The 27,790-nt window shown below is 27.8% G+C and overlaps 3 protein-coding genes across 3 annotated transcripts; all 3 read right to left on the bottom strand.

Moving 5' to 3' along the window:
• Positions 1-5,266: 5,266 nt before the first annotated feature.
• LOC107013133 (agamous-like MADS-box protein AGL29) lies at positions 5,267-5,791 on the bottom strand. Its single transcript, XM_015213121.1, has one exon. The coding sequence runs from the start codon at positions 5,789-5,791 to the stop codon at positions 5,267-5,269; it is 525 nt and encodes a 174-aa protein (XP_015068607.1).
• Positions 5,792-17,742: 11,951 nt separating this feature from the next.
• Positions 17,743-18,159, bottom strand: LOC107013132 (agamous-like MADS-box protein AGL29). Its single transcript, XM_015213120.1, has one exon. It carries the CDS (start codon positions 18,157-18,159, stop codon positions 17,743-17,745), a length of 417 nt encoding a protein of 138 aa, XP_015068606.1.
• Positions 18,160-22,731: 4,572 nt separating this feature from the next.
• Positions 22,732-23,256, bottom strand: LOC107013131 (agamous-like MADS-box protein AGL29). Its single transcript, XM_015213118.1, has one exon. It carries the CDS (start codon positions 23,254-23,256, stop codon positions 22,732-22,734), a length of 525 nt encoding a protein of 174 aa, XP_015068604.1.
• Between the last annotated feature and the right edge of the window lie 4,534 nt (positions 23,257-27,790).

The raw sequence follows: 27,790 nt of genomic DNA, 5'->3' as shown, positions 1-27,790 counted from the left end.
TTTTTTGCTTGAAGAAGAAGAAGAAGAAATGACACTTGTGATAAATTGAATATAGAGGCACTATATATATACATCAAAAATTTCTATATAATAAATTTATCACCAAATCATGTGATTGAAAATAGGTAAAGATATCTGGCATTTTAAGCTAAAAAGGTAAATATTTTAAAACACATTATAAAATTGCCAATTGTGGTTTGATATTATGAAGATAATTAAAAAAAATACCAATTATGCACAATAATTTTTTAAATTTTATAGTCAAAGTCAAAGTCAAAGTCAAAATCAAATATAATTTAAATAAAAATTTGAATAGATATGTTTCAATGAATTAAGACAATAAAAATTCAAACTTTTCATGTTCATTAATGTTAATCAACTGCAAAATTTAACTTTAGTTAAATACTGAAAAGAAGCATTATAAGTGAATCAACTATAGTAAAAATCTCAATTTAATTTGAATAGGTAAATATTTAATGTTACTTACTAAGTTTAGCACTTTTTTGACCGCGTAAGTTGGTAAACTTTATTGACTTTTGCAAAGTGACTAGTTTTCATTCTTCTTTCTCTAATATTTATCGTTCATTTTTTTTCATTTCATCATTTTGTTGTGTTTGTTTGTATAACCCTGTTGTTCTTCACTTTTCTTACCATATTTGTTGAGTAGTTATCTTCTTTAAGATAATTTCTTTCTGCAACACTCATTATGAATCAACTAATATTTTCACTATACTTTTTTCATTATTAGAATGTGTCATATCAGGATCTATTGCATAAATGAATCACGATAACACTATGAAAGTTCCTTGATAGTGTAAAATAAATCTTATACAATAATAATAAAAAATCTATGCGAGAAAAGATTTCATAAGCAAATATTGTTGTGAAAATCAAGTGAGCGTGTCTTTAGGAAAAACAATATTAACAGCATAATACACCAACTTTGATATGTAAAATATGTATCTTCATTGTTAAAGGACTCTTAATTCGGCCCAACGGACTACATGCACCAATATAACATAAAATTATGATTTTAGGTATTAGCAAAATTAAAAAATTAAACAATTACAAATTGATAATTATCTAACAGACTAAAAGAACATTTAATTATCAGAATCATATGTACGATTAGCATTAGTAGAATTTATTTGAGAAATACCAATACTAAACGATGGATCCTAATCCATATGTATCAATAAGAAACACGAAAAAGACAACAATGAAGAATAAAATTCCTACTTATTCCGAACTTAGAAATTGATAAATTTGTAAATGCAAAAAAATGGAGAAAATTTAGAGATAAAATTGAAAAAGTGAAATAGATAGTGGAAAATGTGGGTGTTGGCTGAAAAAAAGGAATGAATGTAACCTGAAGATTTTCTTTAAAGAGTAGGATAAGTGGAAATTAAGGATTTAAGGTAAGTAAATGAGTATATATATTTTTGCTCCCTATTTAATATCATTAAAATTGTCTTCTATCTATCCATAATTGGAGACTAAAAAGTTTCACATGTCATCACCACAAAATTTTCTATTTTTTAGATTTAAAATTAAAATTTTAAAATAATTTTAAACTACATTAGTTGTTAAATTTTAATAAATCAATAGTTATTTAAAAGGATTTAATTTTTTTTTAGAAGATTACCACATTTAATATAACTCTTTTCTATTCTTATTTAAAAATCCGGATTCCACATATAGTTTTAAAAAAATTGGACTCTTATTTTTATTTTCTGATTAGAATATTTAATTTTATCTTTATGTATATGCAATTATAAGTAGGCAAATGGGGTAATGTGTGTAATTTAAAAATTGCCGATTGACCAAGAAAATCTGCTATTTGCCAAAAATAAAAAAAAAATTGCACAAATTTAGAATAGGTCACTTAATTGATTAAAAATATATAGTTTTAAATTAAGTAAATGAAAATATCTATTGATAATGGTTCATCAATATTATTTAATTTTTTTTTATATGTTAGCATGTTATAATTTCATTTTAATTTTTGAATTTGAGTAAAAAAAAACGTGTTTTTTAAAATTAAATGAAAATATCTATTGATAATGGTTCATCAATATTATCTAATTTTTTTTTATATGTTCGTATGTTATAATTTCATTTTAATTTTTGAATTTGAGTAAAACGACATGTTTTTTAAAATTAGAGAACAAATATTTATTTAAATAACTAATCCGATAAAAATTCAGTAATATTAAATATTTTGAAAATGTTATAAATATATTGAATTAAGTGGATTGTCCATTAAGCTTATCATAAACTTATCCTTATTATGGATATGTATTCCCAAGGCGATGAATCTTTTTGGGATAGAAATGTATTTACTAATGTGACATTAAACATGGTGACCTTTTGGTTGATTTCTCTACCTATAAATAGAAAAATCATTCACCATTGTAATATACACTTGAATAAGAAGAAAATTCCCCTTCTTCTATCTACTTCTCTTGTCTTCTTCTCTGTATACTTATATTGCTATGAGTTTACTTTTATAACACGTTATCAGCACGAGTCTCTATCTAATTGAGAGTGGGTTCTTGTTTTTCTTTAGCTCATATTTTGGTTGATCTCGTTATGAAGACAAAGTATTATATGCATAAAATCAGGTACTTATTTTCAAAAATATTCTATGATTTAGAATAAAATAGTATTCATTCACTAACAATTATCAGGAACCGAAGACATATACTACTATTGGTTGAATATGACATGCTATACAAAACTACTTAAATGGAAGAAGGTATAAAATTTTAATAGCATGAGTTTGAATATTATTTTGATTGTTTTGAAAGACTCAAAGAATAAATCATGTTGTACTTCGGTTTATTATACCGTTGGTTAAGGGTAAGACGATAGATTCAAGTTTCATCGCACCAAAAGGGTAAGACATCAGGTTAAAGTCCGGATGCACCATAATGAAAAATATTTGAGGATAAGACGATAGATTCAAGTTCTATCGCACCAAAAGGGTAAGACATCAATTAGAGTTATGATGCACCGTGATCGGGTTCAAGTCCCATAGAATTATGGCGTAACACGCCTTATATGGGTAAGACATTGAGTTTGAGCCAATGCACCATAGCGATGATAAAATGATGACTAAGAAAATTAATATATTTTTGATGAAATGTCTTGAAATTCATCATATTGAATTTGCTCCATTCCTTGAAAAGAATGTGGTAGCAACATGTGATAACTCTGAAATCCTCATGTTGACTTGCTCCATTCAATCATATGAATGTGGTAGCAGTGAATGATTAGTCTGAAAGATGACAAATAATTAATGATATGAATAAAGGCGTAGGGACAGAATTATAATAGTCATCATTGTGGTAATGATAAAAGGAAGAACATTATGACTTCTTCAACTAGTCCTTCAAAACATGAAGGCAATTTTTATCATCAAAAATGGTATGAAAGGTCATTAGACTTGTGAATGTTGTCAACACAATAATTTGACAAGTTTATAAATCCTCTATCATGATACAAGAAGATAAAGTGATGGTACACTTGATCTTTCAAAGTGATGTTGAGGTGTGTCATGAAAATATGATGAATTTTAAAGCCATGACAATGTGCTTATAATGCAAATTTATGAAGTACATATAAATAATTAGTCTATTCTTTGAAGAGAATGTGACTTGTGATGAGTATCGTGAATGCTCGACCATTCTATAAGAGAATGAGACCATATGTGATAAAATCATTATAGAATCAATTTTATTTGAAAACTAGATTATAGATTGATCTATAAATTTAAAATTTAATTAACTAAAACAAATATCAATTCGCCACATATGTTTATCAACTTTCATTGTACTAAAAGAAGAAAAAGTCGTTAGAATGATATTTTGAGTCTTTGAAGAACATATCTTTATAGCACATAGATTAAGGTAAATATTTGTTAAAATTAAGTGTATATATAAAGTCAAAACATTATATATGATCGATCTCAAACATGCACCTTTTATTACTCAATAATAATTCGTATAATTATTTTAAGTTTAAAAATTATTATGTTTTAAACTATTTGCGCAACGCGTGGATATGTATAGTAATAGTATAATTAAAGAAAAATAATTTTGTCTTAAGCAGAGTCTTTTAATGAAAGGGCAAAAGGTTCAAACAGTATTTCTAATTTCTAAGGACCTTCGTGCTTTTAATATAGTATATGTATTTGGATTGGTAAAATTAGTACAAATATAGTAATGTGGAAGAACTTGATGATTTGAAGCACTTTATTCTCATACGTTCTAAAAACTATTTAAAAAAATCCATTAAATGTATATAATCTATTTAAAGTAAATAGGTTTAGTTAAAAAATAATCTTCTAATATAATTGATAATAATCAGCAACAAAAAAAAATAACTATGTAAGCGAGAGTAATACATTTACTATAGATAGAAAAGATTTGGAAATTTCTTAATGTTCTGATACTAAATAAGTAAAATTAATTAGAAAATAGAAAAGAGTCATTATAAGTGTATCAACATTAATAAAACAATTTAAATTTTAAATTGAGATAAGTAACTATTAAATTTCCTTAATACTATTTACTCTTCTGTATATAACATTTCTATTTGTTTTTTAACTTTTCTTTCAAAAAAATATAAGCATAATAATATTTTTTAAAAAATGTTATATTTTCCATTCAAAATTACCTAATAATGTAAAAAATTGTATACTCTAATAGTACTTTAAACTTAATATCATTAAGATTGAAATGAATTTAAGATTTTTAAAAAAAATATATATTCCATTATATAATACTATTCTTAGGAATTTTATAACCATTTTTTTAATCATTTGATATTTGAAATAGACTTAGTAATTGAGATTTATGTTTTGTACTACCCATTCAATAAAGAATTATTTTATTTACCAAGAATTTTTCTTTACAACAGTTTAAATTTTGAGAAATTTAATTAAGAATAAAAAGATTTGGTAAAAAAATGATCTCATTTCTATAATTTTCATCTTTTATTCTCATTCATCCCTTTCTTTAATATTTTAAACCAAAAAACAACTAATATACAAAAGGAGAAAAGGTATACTAAAGCATTTTTAAAAAAAAACATATATTAATATAGAAAATCATAAGAAAATACATACTTAGTAGCATTACTGAAACAAACTAAAATAAAACATAAGAAAAACATATTGCAAAATTCTAAAATAATATTAATTTGAAATGATAATAACTTAGGGTGATATCACTTATGAAGTTTCAGGTGCATTTTTCAAAGATTAAGCCTCATTTTCCAACTTCTCCAAACGATAATTCATTTTAGAGACGGTGGTTCTTAACCATGCTTCAAATGTTGGTATTTCATTTGCATTTAATTGATCAATCGATTTCCACTTACTTCTTTCGCCATTTTCTTCCGTTTGACTAAGTTGAAGTAGTGTTTGAGCATATTCAAATTCTTCTATTTGCTCAATCCTTTTATCCATAGCATCTAGGCGATTGTTGAGTTGTTTTACCTTATTTCGTGCTTGATCTGCATCTAGGCGAGTTTTTTCACTTAATTGTGAATCAGGATTCAAAAAACGTTCAATGACTGCTTCACTTGTTGGGTGAAAAAAGGAGAAAGGGTTGTTTGATGGTGAAAATAGTACTATTCCAATATCAACATCACAGAAATCAACAAGTTCGTTTGCCATTCTGTATAGACTCGAGCGACGGTTGAAAAATGTTACATCGCTAACACGTTGATTTTCTATTTTTGAAATTGGAAATGTTTGTCTCACTCTTGTCTTCTTGCTATCCATTGCTAAAATTTTGAAGAACAAGAATAAAATAAAAGTTTATCTAAGGACTTTCTTTTTTTTCTTGAAAAAGAAGAAGAAGAAATGACACTTGTGAGAAATAGAATACAGAGGCACTATATATATACATCAAAAACTTCTATACAATAAATTTATCACCAAATCGTGTGATTGAAAATAGTCAAAGAAATCTGGCAGTTTAAGCTAAAAAGGTAAATATTTTAAAACGCATTATAACATTGCCAATTGAGGTTAAATATTATAAATATAATTTAAAAAAATACCAATTATGCACAATTTTTTTAAAAAAAATTTATAGTCAAAGTCAAAGTCAAAATCAAATATAATTTATATAAAAATTTGAATAGATATGTTTCAATGAATTAAGACAATAAAAATTCAAACTTTTCAAGTTCACTAATGTTAATCAAATACAAAATTTTTAACTTTAATTAAATACTGAAAAGAAGCATTATAAGTGAACCAACTATAGTAAAAATCTAAATTTAATTTGAATAGGTAAATATATAATGTACTTACTAAGTTTAGCGCACTTATTGACTTTTGTAAAGTGACTAGTTTTCATTCTTCTTGCCTTATTTTTAGACATCCAAGTAAGAAGTTCGACAGTTCTTCCTCTAATATTTATCGTTCATTCTTTTTCATTTCATCATTTTGTAGTGTTTGTATAACTCTGTTGTTCTCCACTTTTTTTACCATATTTGTTGAGTAGTTGTCTTCTTTAAGAGAATTTCTTTCTTCAACACTCATTATGAGTTAATTAATATTTTCACTATACTTTTTTTCATTATTAGGATGTGTCATATTACGATCTATTGCATAAATGAATCACGATAACATTATGAAAGTTCCTAGATAGTTTAAAATAAATCTTATACAATAATAATAAAAAAATCTATGTGAAAAAAGATTTCACAAGCAAATATTGTTGTGCAAATCATGGGAGCGTGTCTTTAAGAAAAATATAAGCATTTTTTATTCCCGAGCTTTGAGTTGAATTACCATAGCAGCTGATAGGTCAACTCATTTCAGATTGTCACGTCTTGAGCTTACATACTGGACGGAACTGACACTCAAGAACCATTTTTTTGCCCCAAGCGAACCCTTGATCTGACTTAAATCATAGCGAAAAACTTACTCATGATAAAGCTTTAAAAAGTAAATTGAACTGCTCAATAGATAGATTAGAATGTATTAAATAATATTCAACTTAGCCAATAGTCAACTCAAGATTCAACATAAGCCAATAAGTAGATAGTGACAACTGAACTAACTAATTATCTATGAAGCATCCAATAACTAAGATGGATGCCGGTGCAAAATCCACGACATCATAATGAACTAAAATACTGAAAAGCAATAAAAGGGGATACTCGGGAAGCAAGGATGTTCACCAACAAACTCTAAAGCTTAACTAGAATCAACGATGTGTTACAATGTGATCCTGCTTATTTTATCTGCATCATAAAATGATGCAGGCCAAAGGACATCGATACATTGAACGTATTAGCATGCGAGGGGAATTAAAAAACAAGACATAATCTTGAAAAGAGAACTGAAAGAATAAACCTGGTCTCAACTCAATTGAACTAAACTTAACTCTTTTCAATAAAAAGCAATGCAGTATAAAGAAAAACTTTTAAAACAGGGATAACAACTCTGTGTATTTAGATGCAAAGATACAATATAGACTCTAGACTGTATATATAAATACAATTTAGCCAAGATTACTTTAATTCTGTTTTTTTATACGGGTTCCTTAACGTCATAGTTATCTACTCATGTGATCAGAATCATAATTAGATCACCCAATTATTATCAAATTTCCCTAGACCTTACTGACTCTGATTTCTTCTAAATCTGGATTAGTTTCTAAGAAAAAGTATTCCGATTCAATTTTTTTGTCCAGTTGAGTTTTCTATAACGACGGAAAGTGGTCGTTACATTCTTTTATGTCACATTCAAAAGAATTTTAACGAATAGTGCAACAAGTATCAGTTCTTATTGATTGATCTTGATTGAATGGTGTTAATGAGGAGTTCAGTTTGAGAGATGAACATCGAATAGTATTCTTCTTTCTCCTTCATTATATTCGAGGACGAACATGAATTTTGGTGGTAGGCGATGTAATAATTCGGAAGGTCATTTTTTTTGAAAATTTTAAATATTTATTTAACTAAAGTGAATTAATTGATGGTTAACTATTAAATAACTAATTTTAGTTAATGCTTAATAGGTCAAATTTATAATTAGTTTAATAATCCTTTCCACTTTACCCATATTTATTAAAATAAATTCAATAGAATTTAGACTATACAACTTAAAAGAGAGAAAAGAAACCTTGAAACCGAAGAGGCGACAACAGTTATCATGCGTAAAGATTGTAGTGCTTTAAATTTTGGGGTTCTGGAATTGTTTAGAAATTAATTTATGATTTTTTCTTATAATTTTAACATTTTGATTTAAATTTTGAGATATTGATATATGTAATTAAATAATATTATCATTATCCTATATCATTGATGTGAGGGGAAAGAGAAAAATCAAAATTTAAATGGTTAAGTTAAATGCCTTTTGTATATATATATATATATATATGGAATTGATTGAAGAAGGTAGCTCATGTTTACTGGGCGTATTCTTGGTTAGATTTATTACCTCAAAATTCAAGATATAGACATGTTATAATTGGAAAATAATTTTGTTATATATATTATATAATGTGAATATTATTAGATTTATAATATTTAGAGGAAATGAGATTAAATCCTAGATTTGAAATTTAAAAATATGAGAGTTGAAATATTATTGGCATCAAGATTTAGGAACTTGATTATAAATTTGGGTAAATTTTTTAGTCAAATATAAACACATAGTAATATGAGTGTTGTTAATTTTGAAATCTTATTATGGTTATTTATTTTATTAGATTTCGAAGTTTAATGAAAGGGGAAGACTTGAGTCCCGGAGTGAATTCGTGATTGATTGAGGCAAGTATATTTCTAAACCCTTGTTAAGTGTATGAAATTCGTGTATTTCCTTGTAATATGTGTTTGGGAGCAATGAGAATTGGTGGCGAGTTGACTTGTCCATGTTGAATTAATTGATGGAAAAAGGGTAATGAAAAAGTATGTGATTAATTGTTTGTGCGATGTGTTAAGAATGATTTGAAAAACTTCTTGAATCATTGTTCATGTGGTATCATGATTGTGTCATTGTAAATTATGCAATGTTACGAAAATTGTTATCTCCTCATTATTTGTGTGAACATGTCATTTGCATCGTTCTGAGACATGGTTGTGACAATGTTATGTGCATTGAGAAAGAATAAGAAATTAAAGAGGGTGTATCATTTCGAGGGACATATCGTGCAACGCGGTGGAAACTATATTTCGATAGACGTATCGCGTGTTGTGATGGTTAGTATTATCGAGGGTCGAATCGCACGCCACAATGAATGCATGAAAAAATATGTTTCCGATAGGTACCCTGAGAGACAGCGTGTGTGTTTCACTAAGTGAGACATGCATCACTATACTTGACATTGCATTTCATCTCATTGTACATTTTTATCATTGATAAACTCGATCTTGTGTGTTGTTGATAGGTATTGTTAAAGTGTTGTTGTTGAGTTGTGTGCCTTGTTAACTGTGAATTGTTAGATTGGGCTGGTTTTATGCAGGTTGTAGTTGTGGAGGTTCGATTGGGGTGTAAGGAGTGTTTGTATCCTATTCCCTTAGCTTGTGTTTAAAGGTTTACATGCTAGGTAGTGGTTTGATACTCACCCCTTGTTTCTACAATTTTTTTGTAGGTAAGCCCAGACCTTTGTAGTATATGCTCTTCTTTTCTGAGGCTTGTTGGAGATTTGTGAGTTAGTTGTTTGTCATCTCAGCAGACTTTTTTACTTCTTTTTATGATCTTGTTCTACTCTAAAAACAATGTCATACGAGACTTATGTTTTCTTTTGATTCAATTGTAATTTAGAGGTTAGAACACGAGACAACTAAATTTTGGGGGTATTTTTGAGTTTATTATAAAATTTTCGCCTTTTATTGTAATGATTCAGTTTTAGGCTGACTTGTCTTTGGGGGGATAAAACGAGTGTCATCGCGTCCATTTTTGGATCGTAACAAAAAAATTCATAATATAAAAGAACAGACTTATAGTAAATCAATGAAATAGAGGATGATATGTTTTAATCATCTTTCAAGTTCTTTTTTAACCGCAAATAATTTGTTTTTATGTTGTTTAATATTTGCTTTGATTATAATATTTTTTATATTGATCACTGAAATTCTTTTTTTTTTGTGCTTTCTTATTTATGAAATTATATTTGATTAAATTAGAATCGTTTTACTTTGAAATATTGATCAAGAGAGTAGAGTACTAAAGAGGTTTCAACATGCTTGGCGAGTTATATTTATATTTTAGCTAAAAGTAGAAATAACTTTTTGAATACGAGATTATAGATTGATCTATGAATTTAAAATTTAATCAACTAAAATAAATATTAATTTAACAGACGCCACATATGTTAATTAATTTTCATTGTACTAAAAGAAGTTAGAATGATGTTTGGTGTCTTTGAAGAACATATCTTCATAGCATGTAGATTAAGGTGATTTTTTGTTAGCATAAAGTATATATATAAAGTCAAAACATTATATATGATCATACATGCACCTTTTGTTACACAATAATAATTTATTTTAGTTATTTTTAAGTTTGAAAATTATTATATTTTAAAATATATGTGCAATGCGCGGCATATATAGTAGTAGTATAATAATTAAAGAAAAATAATTAAAGAAAAACGATTTTGCCTTCGCCAGAGTCTTTTAATGAGGGGCAAAAGGTCCAAAAAATATTTCTAATTTCTTAGGACTTTCATGCTATTAATATAGTGTATACGTATTTTGATCGGTAAAATATCACGCCCCGAGTCTATACCCTAGACGTGGTCGGCACTCGGAGACCATTGTTGGTCCCAAGCGAATCCTTGGCCTGACTTACTTACTCAACGGAAGACTTAACTCAAGAAAAAACTTTTAAATATTACTTAACCAAAACGGCAATTCAAGTCTCATAGTTTACAATAGATATGAAAAGACATAAGAAACTAACTTTATCTGTCTATAAAGCCTAAAAATTAAAGATAGATGTCGCGACAGGACCCCCATTCATCATAAGAACTGAAAACTGAAAAAAATAACTGAAAGGTAAAGATGTCCTCCGGAATGAAGGGAGGCTCACCAACTAACTGTGAGTTGCTCACTTGATCAACGGTGAGCTGGAATGTCGATCCTAGTTACATGTGTCTGCATCATAATACGATGCAGGCCAACTGATATCAGTACATTGAATGTACGACTATGCAAGTTGGAATGCTAAAACAACATAGGCTTGAAAAGGAGTAAGAAAGAACACTTACCTTGGCTATGTTCATCTCATGAATAACTAACTCATTATGACTACTCATTTTATTGTATAGCAGTTTCAAGACATGTGCAATATAAAGAAAAGATGTTTAAAACATGGTTTTCAATTTTGTATATGCACGAATACCATTAACTCTAAAATGTACGTAAAAATACAAAATAATCTGATGTAAACTCATAATCATAAAGAAAATATATCATGTTTCCTCTCAAAGTCTACTCGTGCAATGCATGAATGAAGTCTCATAGCCCGCCTCATACTAAGTGGAACCTCTTGAGGAACCATGCAACTAATACTGTGGGAGTTTCTCTTACTGAAAACCATCACTTAATAGTTATAGTGATGATACAGCGTTTTACCTCACGCTGCCAAGGACCATCCTAAACATGACAAAGTATAAGACCTGAACTGTCTAATGGATCCACTAGTAAAATGTGAAAAGAATTCATCTAAAAAGTATGACTCTTTTCTACCTATGATGGCTACATGATTTTCATGGAGACTTGAGTTTATCTCAAACTCGCAACCCCACATCGGTGCTCGATACTACTTCCAAAAATATACACGCTCTTTTGTTTTTAAAACATGTTGATTCTGTGATTTGAGATTAGTGCTCAAAACTTAGGTTTAAAAGCTCTCTTGGAAATTATAGTTTCCCTGCTTGCTTCATTTTTTAAAGCTATACTTTTTTTGAAGACTAGCCCGAAGGCTCTTTGGAAAACTTAGTTTCCTTACTTGTTTAGATGTGAAATTTTTTTTAAATCTCTTTGGGGATACTTAGTCCCCCTATACTTTTGAAGAAAAGAACTTTAACTTAACTCTCTACTCTTTACTCTTTACTTAGCTTGAAACTTGAGTAATTAAAACCTCTTCGGAAAATACTTAGAACCCTTATATTTCTTTAAAGGATGCACTTCAACTCTTTAGGGAAATACTTAGTTCCCTTATACTTATTTGAAGGAAAGACTTCAATTTTTACTCTTTCTTAACTCGAAACTTGAGCCTTAAAATGAAGTTAAGACGTTTAAATAAGACTCTTGGAACTTTAAGAAACTTTACTTTGTCTTATTTCTTAACCTTTAGACTTAACTCTTAGCGTCTTAGACATTGATCTTAACTTTCCTTGAATTGGATTATGGATTCAAGGTTCATGATCTAATTTTATGGTTGATTTCATGATATTTAGACGACCTTAGAGTGTTGAAAACAACTAGGAAATGTGGGTACATCACTTAGAAACTAGTGCGAAAAGATGGGGAATGAATGAGGTTAATTGGCGTCCTTGGCTCTCTAAGAGGCGTGGGGCGCCAGGACCCAAACTTCAGACTCAAAGTTGGGGCGCTCTGGCTGGCGCGCTGCCCCAAGTCCCTACGGACAGACACTGTCCTGTGGAAATATGGGAGGCGCGGCGCCCTAAGGCCCTACATATTCGCGTTTCAACTTTTCTTCTCCATATTTCAACTCTAAACCTTTCAATTTTCCATGGATCTTCCCCAAACACTTAGGATCACTAATGTTAATCAAATATAATTTATATAAAAATTTGAATAGATGTGTTTCAATGAATTAAGACAATAAAATATTCAAACTTTTCATGTTCACTAATGTTAATCAAATACAAAATTTTAACTTTAGTTAAATACCGAAAAGAAGCATTATAAGTGAGCCAACTATAGTAAAAATCTCAATTTAATTTGAATAGGTAAATATTTAATGTTACTTACTAAGTTTAGCACTTTTTTTACCGCGTAAGTTGGTGAACTTTATTGACTTTTGTAAAGTGACTAGTTTTCATTCTTCTTTCTCTAATATTTATCGTTCATTCTTTTTCATTTCATCATTTTGTTGTGTTTGTTGGTATAACCCTGTTGTTCTTCACTTTTCTTACCATATTTGTTGAGTAGTTATCTTTTTTAAGATAATTTCTTTCTTCAACACTCATTATGAATCAACTAATATTTTCACTATACTTTTTTCATTATTAGGATGTGTCATATCAGGATCTATTGCATAAATGAATCACGATAACATTATGAAAGTTCCTTGATAGTGTAAAATAAATCTTATACAATATTAATAAAAAATCTATGTGAGAAAAGATTTCATAAGTAAATATTATTGTGAAAATCAAGTGAGTGTGTCTTTAGGAAAAACAATATTAACAGCATAATACACCAACTTTGATATGTAAAATATGTGTCTTCATTGTTAAAGGGCTCTTATTTCGACCCAACGGACTACATGCACCAATATAACATAAAATTATGATTTTAAGTATTAGCAAAATTAAAAAATTAAACAATTACAAATTGATAATTATCTAATAGACTAAAAGAACATTTCATTATCAGAATCATATGTACGATTAGCATTAGTAGAATTTATTTGAGAAACACCAATACTAAACGATGGATCCTAATCCATATGTATCATTAAGAAACACGAAAAAGACAACAATGAAGAATAAAATTCCTACTTATTCCGAACTTAGAAATTGATAAATTTGTAAATGCAAAAAAAATGGAGAAAATTTAGAGATAAAATTGAAAAAGTGAAATAGATAGTGGAAAATGTGGGTGTTGGCTGAAAAAAAGGAATGAATGTAACCTGAAGATTTTCTTTAAAGAGTAGGATAAGTGGAAATTAAGGATTTAAGGTAAGTAAATGAGTATATATATTTTTGCACCCTATTTAATATCATTAAAATTGTCTTCTATCAATCCATAATTGGAGAAGAAAAAGTTTCACATGTCATCACCACAAAATTTTCTATTTTTTAGATTTAAAATTAAAATTTTAAAATAATTTTAAACTACATTAGTTGTTAAATTTTAATAAATCAATAGTTATTTAAAAGGATTTAATTTTTTTTTAGAAGATTACCACATTTAATATAACTCTTTTCTATTCTTATTTAAAAATCCGGATTCCACATATAGTTTTAAAAAAATTGGACTCTTATTTTTATTTTCTGATTAGAATATTTATTTTTATCTTATGTATATGCGATTATAAGTAGGTAAATGGGGTTATGTGTGTAATTTAAAAATTGCCGATTGACCAAGAAAATCTGCTATTTGCCAAAAATAAAAAAAAAATTGCACAAAATTTAGAATAGGTCACTTAATTGATTAAAAATATATAGTTTTAAATTAAGTAAATGAAAATATCTATTGATAATGGTTCATCAATATTATTTAAATTATTTTTTATATGTTAGCATGTTATAATTTCATTTTAATTTTTGAATTTGAGTAAAAAAAACATGTTTTTTTAAATTAAATGAAAATATCTATTGATAATGGTTCATCAATATTATCAAATTTTTTTTATATGTTCGTATGTTATAATTTCATTTTAATTTTTGAATTTGAGTAAAACGACATGTTTTTTAAAATTAGAGAACAAACATTTATTTAAATAACTAATCCGATAAAAATTCAGTAATATTAAATATTTTGAAAATGTTATAAATACATTGAATTAAGTGGATTGTCCATTAAGCTTATCATAAACTTATCCTTATTATGGATATGTATTCCCAAGGCGATGAATCTTTTAGGGATAGAAATGTATTTACTAATGTGACATTAAACATGGTGACCTTTTGGTTGATTTCTCTACGTATAAATAGAAAAATCATTCACCATTGTAATATACACTTGAATAAGAAGAAAATTCCCCTTCTTCTATCTACTTCTCTTGTCTTCTTCTCTTTATACTTATATTGCTATGAGTTTACTTTTATAACACGTTATCAGCACGAGTCTCTATCTAATTGAGAGTGGGTTCTTGTTTTTCTTTAGCTCATATTTTGGTTGATCTCGTTATGAAGATCAAAGTATTATATGCATAAAATCAGGTACGTATTTTCAAAAATATTTTATGATTTAGAATAAAATAGTATTCATTCACTAACAATTATCAGGAACCGAAGACATATACTACTATTGGTTGAATATGACATGCTATACAAAACTTCTTAAATGGAAGAAGGTATAAAATTTTAATAGCATGAGTTTGAATATTATTTTGATTGTTTTGAAAGACTCAAAGAATAAATCATGTTGTACTTCTGTTTATTATACCGTTGGTTAAGGGTAAGACGATGGATTCAAGTTTCATCGCACCAAAAGGGTAAGACAACATGTTAAAGTCCGGATGCACCATAATGAAAAATATTTGAGGATAAGACGATAGATTCAAGTTCTATCGCACCAAAAGTGTAAGACATCAATTAGAGTTATGATGCACCGTGATCGGGTTCAAGTCCCATAGAATTATGGCGTAACACGCCTTATATGGGTAAGACATTGAGTTTGAGCCAATGCACCATAGCGATGATAAAATGATGACTAAGAAAAAAAATATATTTTTGATGAAATTTCTTGAAATTCATCATATTGAATTTGCTTCATTCCTTGAAAAGAATGTGTAGCAACATGTGAAAATTCCGCCTGTTGACTTGCTCCATTCAATCATATGAATGTGGTAGCAGTGAATGATTAGTCTGAAAGATGACAAATAATTAATGATATGAATAAAGGCGTGGAGGGACAGAATTATAACAGTCATCATTGTGGTAATGATAAAAGGAAGAACATTATGAGTTCTTCAAATAGTCCTTCAAAATATGAAGGCAATTTTTATTATCAAAAATGGTATGAAAGGTCATTAGACTTGTGAATGTTGTCAACACAATAATTTGACAAGTTTATAAATCCTCTATCATGATACAAGAAGATAAAGTGATGGTACACTTGATCTTTCAAAGTGATGTTGAGGTTTGTCATGAAAATATGATGAATTTTAAAGAAATGACAATGTGCTTATAATGCAAATTTATGAAGTACATATAACTAATTAGTCCATTCCTTGAAGAGAATGTGACTTGTGATGAGTATCGTGAATGCTCGACTATTCTATAAGAGAATGAGACCATATGTGATAAAATCATTATAGAATCAATTTTATTTGAATACTAGATTATAGATTGATCTATAAATTTAAAATTTAATTAACTAAAACAAATATCAATTCGCCACATATGTTTATCAACTTTCATTGTACTAAAACAAGAAAAAGTCGTTAGAATGATATTTTGAGTCTTTGAAGAACATATCTTTATAGCACATAGATTAAGGTAAATATTTGTTAAAATTAAGTGTATATATAAAGTCAAAACATTATATATGATCGATCTCAAACATGCACCTTTTATTACTCAATAATAATTCGTATAATTATTTTCAAGTTTAAAAATTATTATGTTTTAAACTATTTGCGCAACGCGTGGATATGTATAGTAATAGTATAATTAAAGAAAAATAATTTTGTCTTAAGCAGAGTCTTTTAATGAAAGGGCAAAAGGTTCAAACAGTATTTCTAATTTCTAAGGATCTTCGTGCTTTTAATATAGTATATGTATTTGGATTGGTAAAATTTGTAGAAATATAGTAATGTGGAAGAACTTGATGATTTGAAGCACTTTATTCTCATACGTTCCAAAAACTATTTTAAAAAATCCATTAAATGTATATAATCTATTTAAAGTAAATAGGTTTAGTTAAAAAATAATCTTCTAATATAATTGATAATTATCAGCAACAAAAAAAATAACTATGTAAGCGAGAGTAATACATTTACTGTAGATAGAAAAGATTTGGAAATTTCTTAATGTTCTGATACTAAATAAGTAAAATTAATTAGAAAATAGAAAAGAGTCATTATAAGTGTATCAACATTAATAAAACAATTTAAATTTTAAATTGAGATAAGTAACTATTAAATTTCCTTAATACTATTTACTCTTCTGTATATAACATTTCTATTTGTTTTTTAACTTTTCTTTCAAAAAAATATAAGCATAATAATATTTTTAAAAAAATGTTATATTTTCCATTCAAAATTACCTAATAATGTAAAAAATTGTATACTCTAATAGTACTTTGAACTTAATATTATTAAGATTGATATGAATTTAAGATTTTTTTAAAAAAAATATATTCCATTATATAATACTATTCTTAAGAATTTTATAACCATTTTTTTAATCATTTGATATTTGAAATAGACTTAGTAATTGAGATTTATGTTTTGTACTACCCATTCAATAAAGAATTATTTTATTTACCAAGAATTTTTCTTTACAACAGTTTAAATTTTGAGAAATTTAATTAAGAATAAAAAGATTTGGTAAAAAAATGATCTCATTTCTATAATTTTCATCTTTTATTCTCATTCATCCCTTTCTTTAATATTTTAAACCAAAAAGCAACTAATATACAAAAGGAGAAAAGGTATACTAAAGCATTTTTTTTAAAAAACATATATTAATATAGAAAATCATAAGAAAATACATAGTAGCATAACTGAAACAAACTAAAATAAAACATAAAAAAAACATTTTGCAAAATTCTAAAATAATATTAATTTGAAATGATAATAACTTAGGGTGATATCACTTATGAAGTTCCAGGTGCATTTTTCAAAGATTAAGCCTCATTTTCCAACTTCTCCAAACGATAATTCATTTTAGAGACGGTGGTTCTTAACCATGCTTCAAATGTTGGTATTTCATTTGCATTTAATTGATCAATCGATTTCCACTTACTTCTTTCACCATTTTCTTCCGTTTGACTAAGTTGAAGTAGTGTTTGAGCATATTCAATTTCTTCTATTTGCTCAATCCTTTTATCCATAGCATCTAGGCGATTATTGAGTTGATTCACCTTATTTCGTGCTTGATCCGCATCTAGGCGAGTTTTTTCACTTAATTGTGAATCGGGATTCAAAAAACGTTCAATGACTGCTTCACTTGTTGGGTGAAAAAAGGAGAAAGGGTTGTTTGATGGTGAAAATAGTACTATTCCAATATCAACATCACAGATATCAACAAGTTTGTTTGCCATTCTGTATAGACTCGAGCGACGGTTGAAAAATGTTACATCGCTAATACGTTGATTTTCTATTTTTGAAATTGGAAATGTTTGTCTCACTCTTGTCTTCTTGCTATCCATTGCTAAAATTTTAAAGAACAAGAATAAAATAAAAGTTTATCTAAGGACTTTTTTTTTTGCTTGAAAAAGAAGAAGAAGAAATGACACTTGTGAGAAATAGAATACAGAGGCACTATATATATTCATCAAAAACTTCTATACAATAAATTTATCACCAAATCGTGTGATTGAAAATAGTCAAAGAAATCTGACAGTTTAAGCTAAAAAGGTAAATATTTTAAAATGCATTATAACATTGCCAATTGTGGTTAAATATTATAAAGATAATTTTAAAAAATACCAATTATGCACAATTTTTTTTCAAAAAATTTATAGTCAAAGTCAAAGTCAAAATCAAATATAATTTGTATAAAAATTTGAATAGATATGTTTCAATGAATTAAGACAATAAAAATTCAAACTTTTCAAGTTCACTAATGTTAATCAAATACAAAATTTTAACTTTAATTAAATACTGAAATGAAGCATTATAAGTGAACCAACTATAGTAAAAATCTAAATTTAATTTGAATAGGTAAATATTTAATGTACTTACTAAGTTTAGCACACTTATTGACTTTTGTAAAGTGACTAGTTTTCATTCTTCTTGCCTTATTTTTAGACATCCAAGTAAGAAGTTCGACAGTTCTTCCTCTAATATTTATCGTTCATTCTTTTTCATTTCATCATTTTGTAGTGTTTGTATAACTCTGTTGTTCTCCACTTTTTTTACCATATTTGTTGAGTAGTTGTCTTCTTTAAGGGAATTTCTTTCTTCAACACTCATTATGAATCAACTAATATTTTCACTATCCTTTTTTTCATTATTAGGATGTGTCATATTACGATCTATTGCATAAATAAATCACGATAACATTATGAAAGTTCCTAGATAGTGTAAAATAAATCTTATACAATAATAATAAAAAAATCTATGTGAAAAAAGATTTCACAAGCAAATATTGCTGTGCAAATCATGGGAGCGTGTCTTTAAGAAAAATATAATCATTTTTGATTCCCGAACTTTGAGTTGAATTACAATAGCAGCTGATAGGTCAACTCATTTCAGATTGTCACGTCCTGAGCTTACATACTGGACGGAACTGACACTCAAGAATCATTTTTTTTGCCCCAAGCGAACCTTTGATCTGACTTAAATCATAGCGGAAAACTTACTCATGATAAAGCTTTAAAAAGTAAATTGAACTGCTCAATATATAGATTAGAATGTATTAAATAATATTCAACTTAGCCAATAGTCAACTCAAGATTCAACATAAGCCAATAAGTAGATAGTGACAACTGAACTAACTAATTATCTATGAAGCATCCAATAACTAAGATGGATGCCGGTGCAAAATCCATGACATCCTAATGAACTAAAATACTGAAAAGCAAATGAAAATATCTAATCCGATAAAAATTCAGTAATATTAAATATTTTGAAAATGTTATAAATACATTGAATTAAGTGGATTGTCCATTAAGCTTATCATAAACTTATCCTTATTATGGATATGTATTCCCAAGGCGATGAATCTTTTTAGGATAGAAATGCATTTACTAATGTGACATTAAACATGGTGCCCTTTTGGTTGATTTCTCTACCTATAAATAGATATATCATTCACCATTGTAATATACACTTGAATAAGAAGAAAATTCTCCTTCTTCTATCTACTTCTCTTGTCTTCTTCTCTTTATACTTATATTGCTATGAATTTACTTTTATAACACGTTATCAGCACGAGTCTCTATCTAATTGAGAGTGAGTTCTTGTTTTTCTTTAGCTCATATTTTGTTTGATCTCGTTATGAAGATCAAAGTATTATATGCATAAAATCAGGTACGTATTTTCAAAAATATTTTATGATTTAGAATAAAATAGTATTCATTCACTAACAATTATCAGGAACCGAAGACATATACTACTATTGGTTGAATATGACATGCTATACAAAACTTCTTAAATGGAAGAAGGTATAAAATTTTAATAGCATGAGTTTGAATATTATTTTGATTGTTTTGAAAGACTCAAAGAATAAATCATGTTGTACTTCGGTTTATTATACCGTTGGTTAAGGGTAAGACGATGGATTCAAGTTTCATCGCACCAAAAGGGTAAGACATCAGGTTAAAGTCCGGATGCACCATAATGAAAAATATTTGAGGATAAGACGATAGATTCAAGTTCTATCGCACCAAAAGGGTAAGACATCAATTAGAGTTTTGATGCACCGTGATTGGGTTCAAGTCCCATAGAATTATGGCGTAACACGCCTTATATGGGTAAGACATTGAGTTTGAGCCAATGCACCATAGCGATGATAAAATGATGACTAAGAAAAATAATATATTTTTGATGAAATGTCTTGAAATTCATCATATTGAATTTGCTTCATTCCTTGAAAAGAATGTGTAGCAACATGTGAAAATTCCGCATGTTGACTTGCTCCATTCAATCATATGAATGTGGTAGCAGTGAATGATTAGTCTGAAAGATGACAAATAATTAATGATATGAATAAAGGCGTGGAGGGACAGAATTATAACAGTTATCATTGTGGTAATGATAAAAGGAAGAACATTATTAGTTCTTCAAATAGTCCTTCAAAATATGAAGGCAATTTTTATTATCAAAAATGGTATGAAAGGTCATTAGACTTGTGAATGTTGTCAACACAATAATTTGACAAGTTTATAAATCCTCTATCATGATACAAGAAGATAAAGTGATGGTACACTTGATCTTTCAAAGTGATGTTGAGGTTTGTCATGAAAATATGATGAATTTTAAAGAAATGACAATGTGCTTATAATGCAAATTTATGAAGTACATATAACTAATTAGTCCATTCCTTGAAGAGAATGTGACTTGTGATGAGTATCGTGAATGCTCGACCATTCTATAAGAGAATGAGACCATATGTGATAAAATAATTATAGAATCAATTTTATTTGAATACTAGATTATAGATTGATCTATAAATTTAAAATTTAATTAACTAAAACAAATATCAATTCGCCACATATGTTTATCAACTTTCATTGTACTAAAAGAAGAAAAAGTCGTTAGAATGATATTTTGAGTCTTCGAAGAACATATCTTTATAGCACATAGATTAAGGTAAATATTTGTTAAAATTAAGTGTATATATAAAGTCAAAACATTATATATGATCGATCTCAAACATGCACCTTTTATTACTCAATAATAATTCGTATAATTATTTTTAAGTTTAAAAATTATTATGTTTTAAACTATTTGAGCAACGCGTGGATATGTATAGTAATAGTATAATTAAAGAAAAATAATTTTGTCTTAAGCAGAGTCTTTTAATGAAAGGGCAAAAGGTTCAAACAATATTTCTAATTTCTAAGGACCTTCGTGCTTTTAATATAGTATATGTATTTGGATTAGTAAAATTTGTAGAAATATAGTAATATGGAAGAACTTGATGATTTGAAGCACTTTATTCTCATACGTTCTAAAACCTATTTAAAAAAATCCATCAAATGTATATAATCTATTTAAAGTAAATAGGTTTAGTTAAAAAATAATCTTCTAATATAATTGATAATAATCAGCAACAAAAAAAATAACTATGTAAGCGAGAGTAATACATTTACTGTAGATAGAAAAGATTTGGAAATTTCTTAATGCTCTGATACTAAATAAGTAAAATTAATTAGAAAATAGAAAAGAGTCATTATAAGTGTATCAACATTAATAAAACAATTTAAATTTTAAATTGAGATAAGTAACTATTAAATTTCCTTAATACTATTTACTCTTCTGTATATAACATTTCTATTTGTTTTTTAACTTTTCTTTCAAAAAAATATAAGCATAATAATATTTTTTTAAAAAATGTTATATTTTCCATTCAAAATTACCTAATAATGTAAAAAATTGTATACACTAATAGTACTTTAAATTTAATATTATTAAGATTGAAATGAATTTAAGATTTTTAAAAAATATATATATTCCATTATATAATACTATTCTTAGGAATTTTATAACCATTTTTTTAATCATTTGATATTTGAAATAGACTTAGTAATTGAGATTTATGTTTTGTACTACCCATTCAATAAAGAATTATTTTATTTACCAAGAATTTTTCTTTACAACAGTTCAAATTTTGAGAAATTTAATTAAGAATAAAAAGATTTGGTAAAAAAATGATCTCATTTCTATAATTTTCATCTTTTATTCTCATTCATCCCTTTCTTTAATATTTTAAACCAAAAAACAACTAATATACAAAAGGAGAAAAGGTATACTAAAGCATTTTTAGAAAAAAAAACATATATTAATATAGAAAATCATAAGAAAGTACATACTTAGTAGCATTACTGAAACAAACTAAAATAAAACATAAAAAAAACATTTTGCAAAATTCTAAAATAATATTAATTTGAAATGATAATAACTTAGGGTGATATCACTTATGAAGTTCCAGGTGCATTTTTCAAAGATTAAGCCTCATTTTCCAACTTCTCCAAACGATAATTCATTTTAGAGACGGTGGTTCTTAACCATGCTTCAAATGTTGGTATTTCATTTGCATTTAATTGATCAATCGATTTCCACTTACTTCTTTCACCATTTTCTTCCGTTTGACTAAGTTGAAGTAGTGTTTGAGCATATTCAATTTCTTCTATTTGCTCAATCCTTTTATCCATAGCATCTAGGCGATTATTGAGTTGATTCACCTTATTTCGTGCTTGATCCGCATCTAGGCGAGTTTTTTCACTTAATTGTGAATCGGGATTCAAAAAACGTTCAATGACTGCTTCACTTGTTGGGTGAAAAAAGGAGAAAGGGTTGTTTGATGGTGAAAATAGTACTATTCCAATATCAACATCACAGATATCAACAAGTTCGTTTGCCATTCTGTATAGACTCGAGCGACGGTTGAAAAATGTTACATCGCTAACACGTTGATTTTCTATTTTTGAAATTGGAAATGTTTGTCTCACTCTTGTCTTCTTGCTATCCATTGCTAAAATTTTAAAGAACAAGAATAAAATAAAAGTTTATCTAAGGACTTTTTTTTTTTTGCTTGAAAAAGAAGAAGAAGAAATGACACTTGTGAGAAATAGAATACAGAGGCACTAAATATATACATAAAAAACTTCTATACAATAAATTTATCACCAAATCGTGTGATTGAAAATAGTCAAAGAAATCTGGCAGTTTAATCTAAAAAGGTAAATATTTTAAAACTCATTATAACATTGCCAATTGTGGTTAAATATTATAAAGATAATTTAAAAAAATACCAATCATGCACAATATTTTTTAAAAAAATTATAGTCAAAGTCAAAGTCAAAATCAAATATAATTTATATAAAAATTTGAATAGATATGTTTCAATGAATTAAGACAATAAAAATTCAAACTTTTCATGTTCACTAATGTTAATCAAATACAAAATTTTAACTTTAATTAAATACTGAAAAGAAGCATTATAAGTGAACCAACTATAGTAAAAATCTAAATTTAATTTGAATAGGTAAATATTTAATGTACTTACTAAGTTTAGCACACTTATTGACTTTTGTAAAGTGAATAGTTTTCATTCTTCTTGCCTTATTTTTAGACATCCAAGTAAGAAGTTCGACAGTTCTTCCTCTAATATTTATCGTTCATTCTTTTTCTTTTCATCATTTTGTAGTGTTTGTATAACTCTGTTGTTCTCCACTTTTTTTACCATATTTGTTGAGTAGTTGTCTTCTTTAAGAGAATTTCTTTCTTCAACACTCATTATGAATCAACTAATATTTTCACTATACTTTTTTTCATTATTAGGATGTGTCATATCACGATCTATTGCATAAATGAATCACGATAACATTATGAAAGCTCCTAGATAGTGTAAAATAAATCTTATACAATAATAATAAAAAAATCTATGTGAAAAAAGATTTCACAAGCAAATATTGCTGTGAAAATCATGGGAGCGTGTCTTTAAGAAAAATATAATGATTTTTGATTCCCGAGCTTTGAGTTGAATTACAATAGCAGCTGATAGGTCAACTCATTTCAGATTGTCACGTCCTGAGCTTACATACTGGACGGAACTGACACTCAAGAACCGTTTTTTTGCCCCAAGCGAACCCTTGATCTGACTTAAATCTTAGCGGAAAACTAACTCATGATAAAGCTTTAAAAAGTAAATTGAACTGCTCAATAAATAGATTAGAATGTATTAAATAATATTCAACTTAGCCAATAGTCAACTCAAGATTCAACATAAGCCAATAAGTAGATAGTGACAACTGAACTAACTAATTATCTATGAAGCATCCAATAACTAAGATGGATGCCGCTGCAAAATCCATGACATCCTAATGACCTAAAATACTGAAAAGCAATAAAAGGGGATACTCCGGAAGCAAGGATGCTCACCAACAAACTCTAAAGCTTAACTAGAATCAATGATGCGTTACAATGTGATCCTGCTTATTTTATCTGCATCATAAAATGATGCAGGCCAAAGGACATCGATACATTGAACGTATTAGCATGCGAGGAGAATTAAAAAACAAGACATAATCTTGAAAAGAGAACTGAAAGATAAACCTGGTCTCAACTCAATTGAACTGAACTTAACTCTTTTCAATATAAAGCAATGCAGTATAAAGAAAAACTTTTAAAACAGAGATAACAACTCTGTGCATTTACATGCAAAGATACAATATAGACTCTAGACTGTATATATAGATAGAATTTAGCTAAGATTGGTTTAATTCTGTTTTTTTATACGGGTTTCTTAACGTCTTAGTTATCTACTCATGTGATCAGAATCATAATTAGATCACCCAATTATTATCAAATTTCCCTAGACCTTACTGACTCTGATTTCTTCTAAATCTAGATTAGTTTCTAAGAAAAAGTATTCCGATTCAATTTTTTTGTCCAGTTGAGTTTTCTATAACGACGGAAGTGGTCGTTACATTCCTTTATGTCACATTCAAAAGAATTTTAACGAATAGTGCAACAAGTATCAGTTCTTATTGATTGATCTTGATTGAATGGTCTTAATGAAGAGTTCAGTTGGAGAGATGCACATCGAATGGTATTCTTCTTTCTCCTTCATTATATTCGAGGACGAAATGAATTTTGGTGGTAGGTGTGTAATAATCTGAAAGGTCATTTTTTTTGAAAATTTTGAATATTCATTTAACTAGAATGAACTAATTGATGGCTAACTATTAAATAACTAATTTTTGTCAATGCTTAATGGGTCAAATTTATAATTAGTTTAATAATCCTTACCACTTTACCCATATTTATTGAAATAAATTTAATAGAATTTAGACTATACAACTTAAAAGAGAGAAAAGAAACCTTGAAACCTAAGAGGCGACAACAGGTACTCGTCTTGCTCTTTCCAAATTTTCTTATAAATTGTTGACTTTGGAAAAAAATGATAATTAATATATATGACCATTAGCAGATATTATATTAACGAGTATCATGCGTAAAGATTGTAGTGCTTTAAATTTTGGGGTTCTGGAATTGTTTAGAAATTAATTTATGATTTTTCTTATAATTTTAACATTTTAATTTGAGTTTTGAGATATTGATATATGTAATTAAATAATATTACCATTATCCTATATCATTGATGTGAGGGGAAAGAGAAAAATCAAAATTTAAATGATTAAGTTAAATGCCTTATTGCTATCGATAATATGTATCAATTTAGCAGGGCACGTGAAGTTAATGGTAGTCTGTCAATGTTTTTTTATATATATACATATATGGAATTGATTGAAGAAGGTAGCTCATGTTTACTGGGCATATTCTTGGTTAGATTTATTGCCAATAGACATGTTATGATTGGAAAACAATTTTATTATATATATTATATAATGTGAATATTATTAGATTTATAATATTAGAGGAAATGAGATTAAATCCTAGATTTGAAATTTGAAAATATGAGAGTTGAAATATTAATTGACATCAAGATTTAGGAACTTGATTATAAATTAGGGTAAATTTTTTAGTCAAGTCTAAACACATAGTAATATGAGTGTTGTTAATTTTGAAATTTTATTATGGTTATTTATTTTATTAGATTTCGAAGTTCAATGAAAGGGGAAGACTCGAGTCATGGAGTGAATTCGTGATTGATTGAGCCAAGTATATTTCTAAATCCTTGTTAAGTGTATGAAATTCGTGTATTTCCTTGTAATATGTGTTTGGGAGTAATGAGAATTGGTGGCGAGTTGACTTGTCCATGCTGAATTAATTGATGGAAAAAGGATAATGAAAAAGTATGTGATTAATTGTTTGTGCGATGTGTTGAGAATGATTTGAAAAGCTTCTTGAATCATTGTTGATGTTGTATCATGATTGTGTCATTGTGAATTATGCAATGTTATGAAAATGGTCATCTCCTCATTATTTGTGTGAACATGTCATTTGCATTGTTCTGAGACATGGTTGTGACAATGTTATGTGCATTGAGAAAGAATAAGAAATTAAAGAGGATGTATCATTTCGAGGGACATAACGTGTAACGCGGTGGATACTATATTTCGATGGACGTATCGCGTGTCGCGATGGTTAGTATTATCGAGGGTCGTATCGCGCGCCGCAATGAATGCATGAACAAATATGTTTTCAATAGGTACCCTGAGAGACAGCGTGTGTGTTTCACTAAGTGAGACATGCATCACTATACTTGACATTGCATTTCATCTCATTGCACATTTTTATCATTGATAAACTCGATCTTGTGTGTTGTTGATATTGTGAGTGCCTTTTTGTGAAAGTTGTGATTGATGAATAATGAGCTTGTTGTTGAGGATATGTATTGTTAAAGTGTTGTTGTTGAGTTGTGTGCCTTGTAAACTGTGAATTGTTAGATTGGGCTGGTTTTATGCAGGTTGTAGTTGTGGAGGTTCGATTGGGGTGTAAGGAGTACTTGTATCCTATCCCCTTAGCTTGTGTTTAAAGGTTTACATGTTGGTTAGTGATTTGATACTCACCCCTTGTTTCTACAATTTTTTTGTAGGTAAGCCCAGACTTTTGTAGTATATGCTCTTCTTTTTCGAGGCTTGTTGGAGATTTGTGAGTTAGTTGTTTGTCATCTCAGCAGACTTTTTTACTCCTTTTTATGATCTTGTTCTACTCTAGAAACAATGTCATACGAGACTTATATTTTCTTTTGATTCAATTGTAATACTTTAGAGGTTTGAACACGTGACAACCAAATTTTCGGAGTATTTTTGAGTTTATTATAAAATTTTCGCATTTCATTGTAATGGTTGAGTTTTAGGCTGACTTGTCTTGGTGGGATAAGACGAGTGTCATCGCGTCCATTTTTGGATCGTACCAAATAAATTCATAATATAAAAGAACAGACTTATAGTAAATCAATGGAATAGAGGATGATCTGTTTTAATCATCTTTCAAGTTCTTTTTTCACTGCAAACAATTTGTTTTTATGTTGTTTAATATTTGATTTGATTATAGTATTTTTTTATATTGATCACAGAATTTTTTTTTTTTTGTGAT

This window comes from Solanum pennellii, chromosome 3 (genome assembly GCF_001406875.1).
Source record: "Solanum pennellii chromosome 3, SPENNV200".
NCBI lineage: Eukaryota > Viridiplantae > Streptophyta > Magnoliopsida > Solanales > Solanaceae > Solanum > Solanum pennellii.
Note: the sequence above shows the minus strand (reverse complement) of the source record. Positions and strands in the feature narration are given on the sequence as shown.

Bases quoted from the DNA above. Each gene is read 5' to 3' on its own strand.
- LOC107013133 (XM_015213121.1), bottom strand. From the start codon at position 5,791: ATGGATAGCAAGAAGACAAGAGTGAGACAAACATTTCCAATTTCAAAA.
- LOC107013132 (XM_015213120.1), bottom strand. From the start codon at position 18,159: ATGGCAAACAAACTTGTTGATATCTGTGATGTTGATATTGGAATAGTA.
- LOC107013131 (XM_015213118.1), bottom strand. From the start codon at position 23,256: ATGGATAGCAAGAAGACAAGAGTGAGACAAACATTTCCAATTTCAAAA.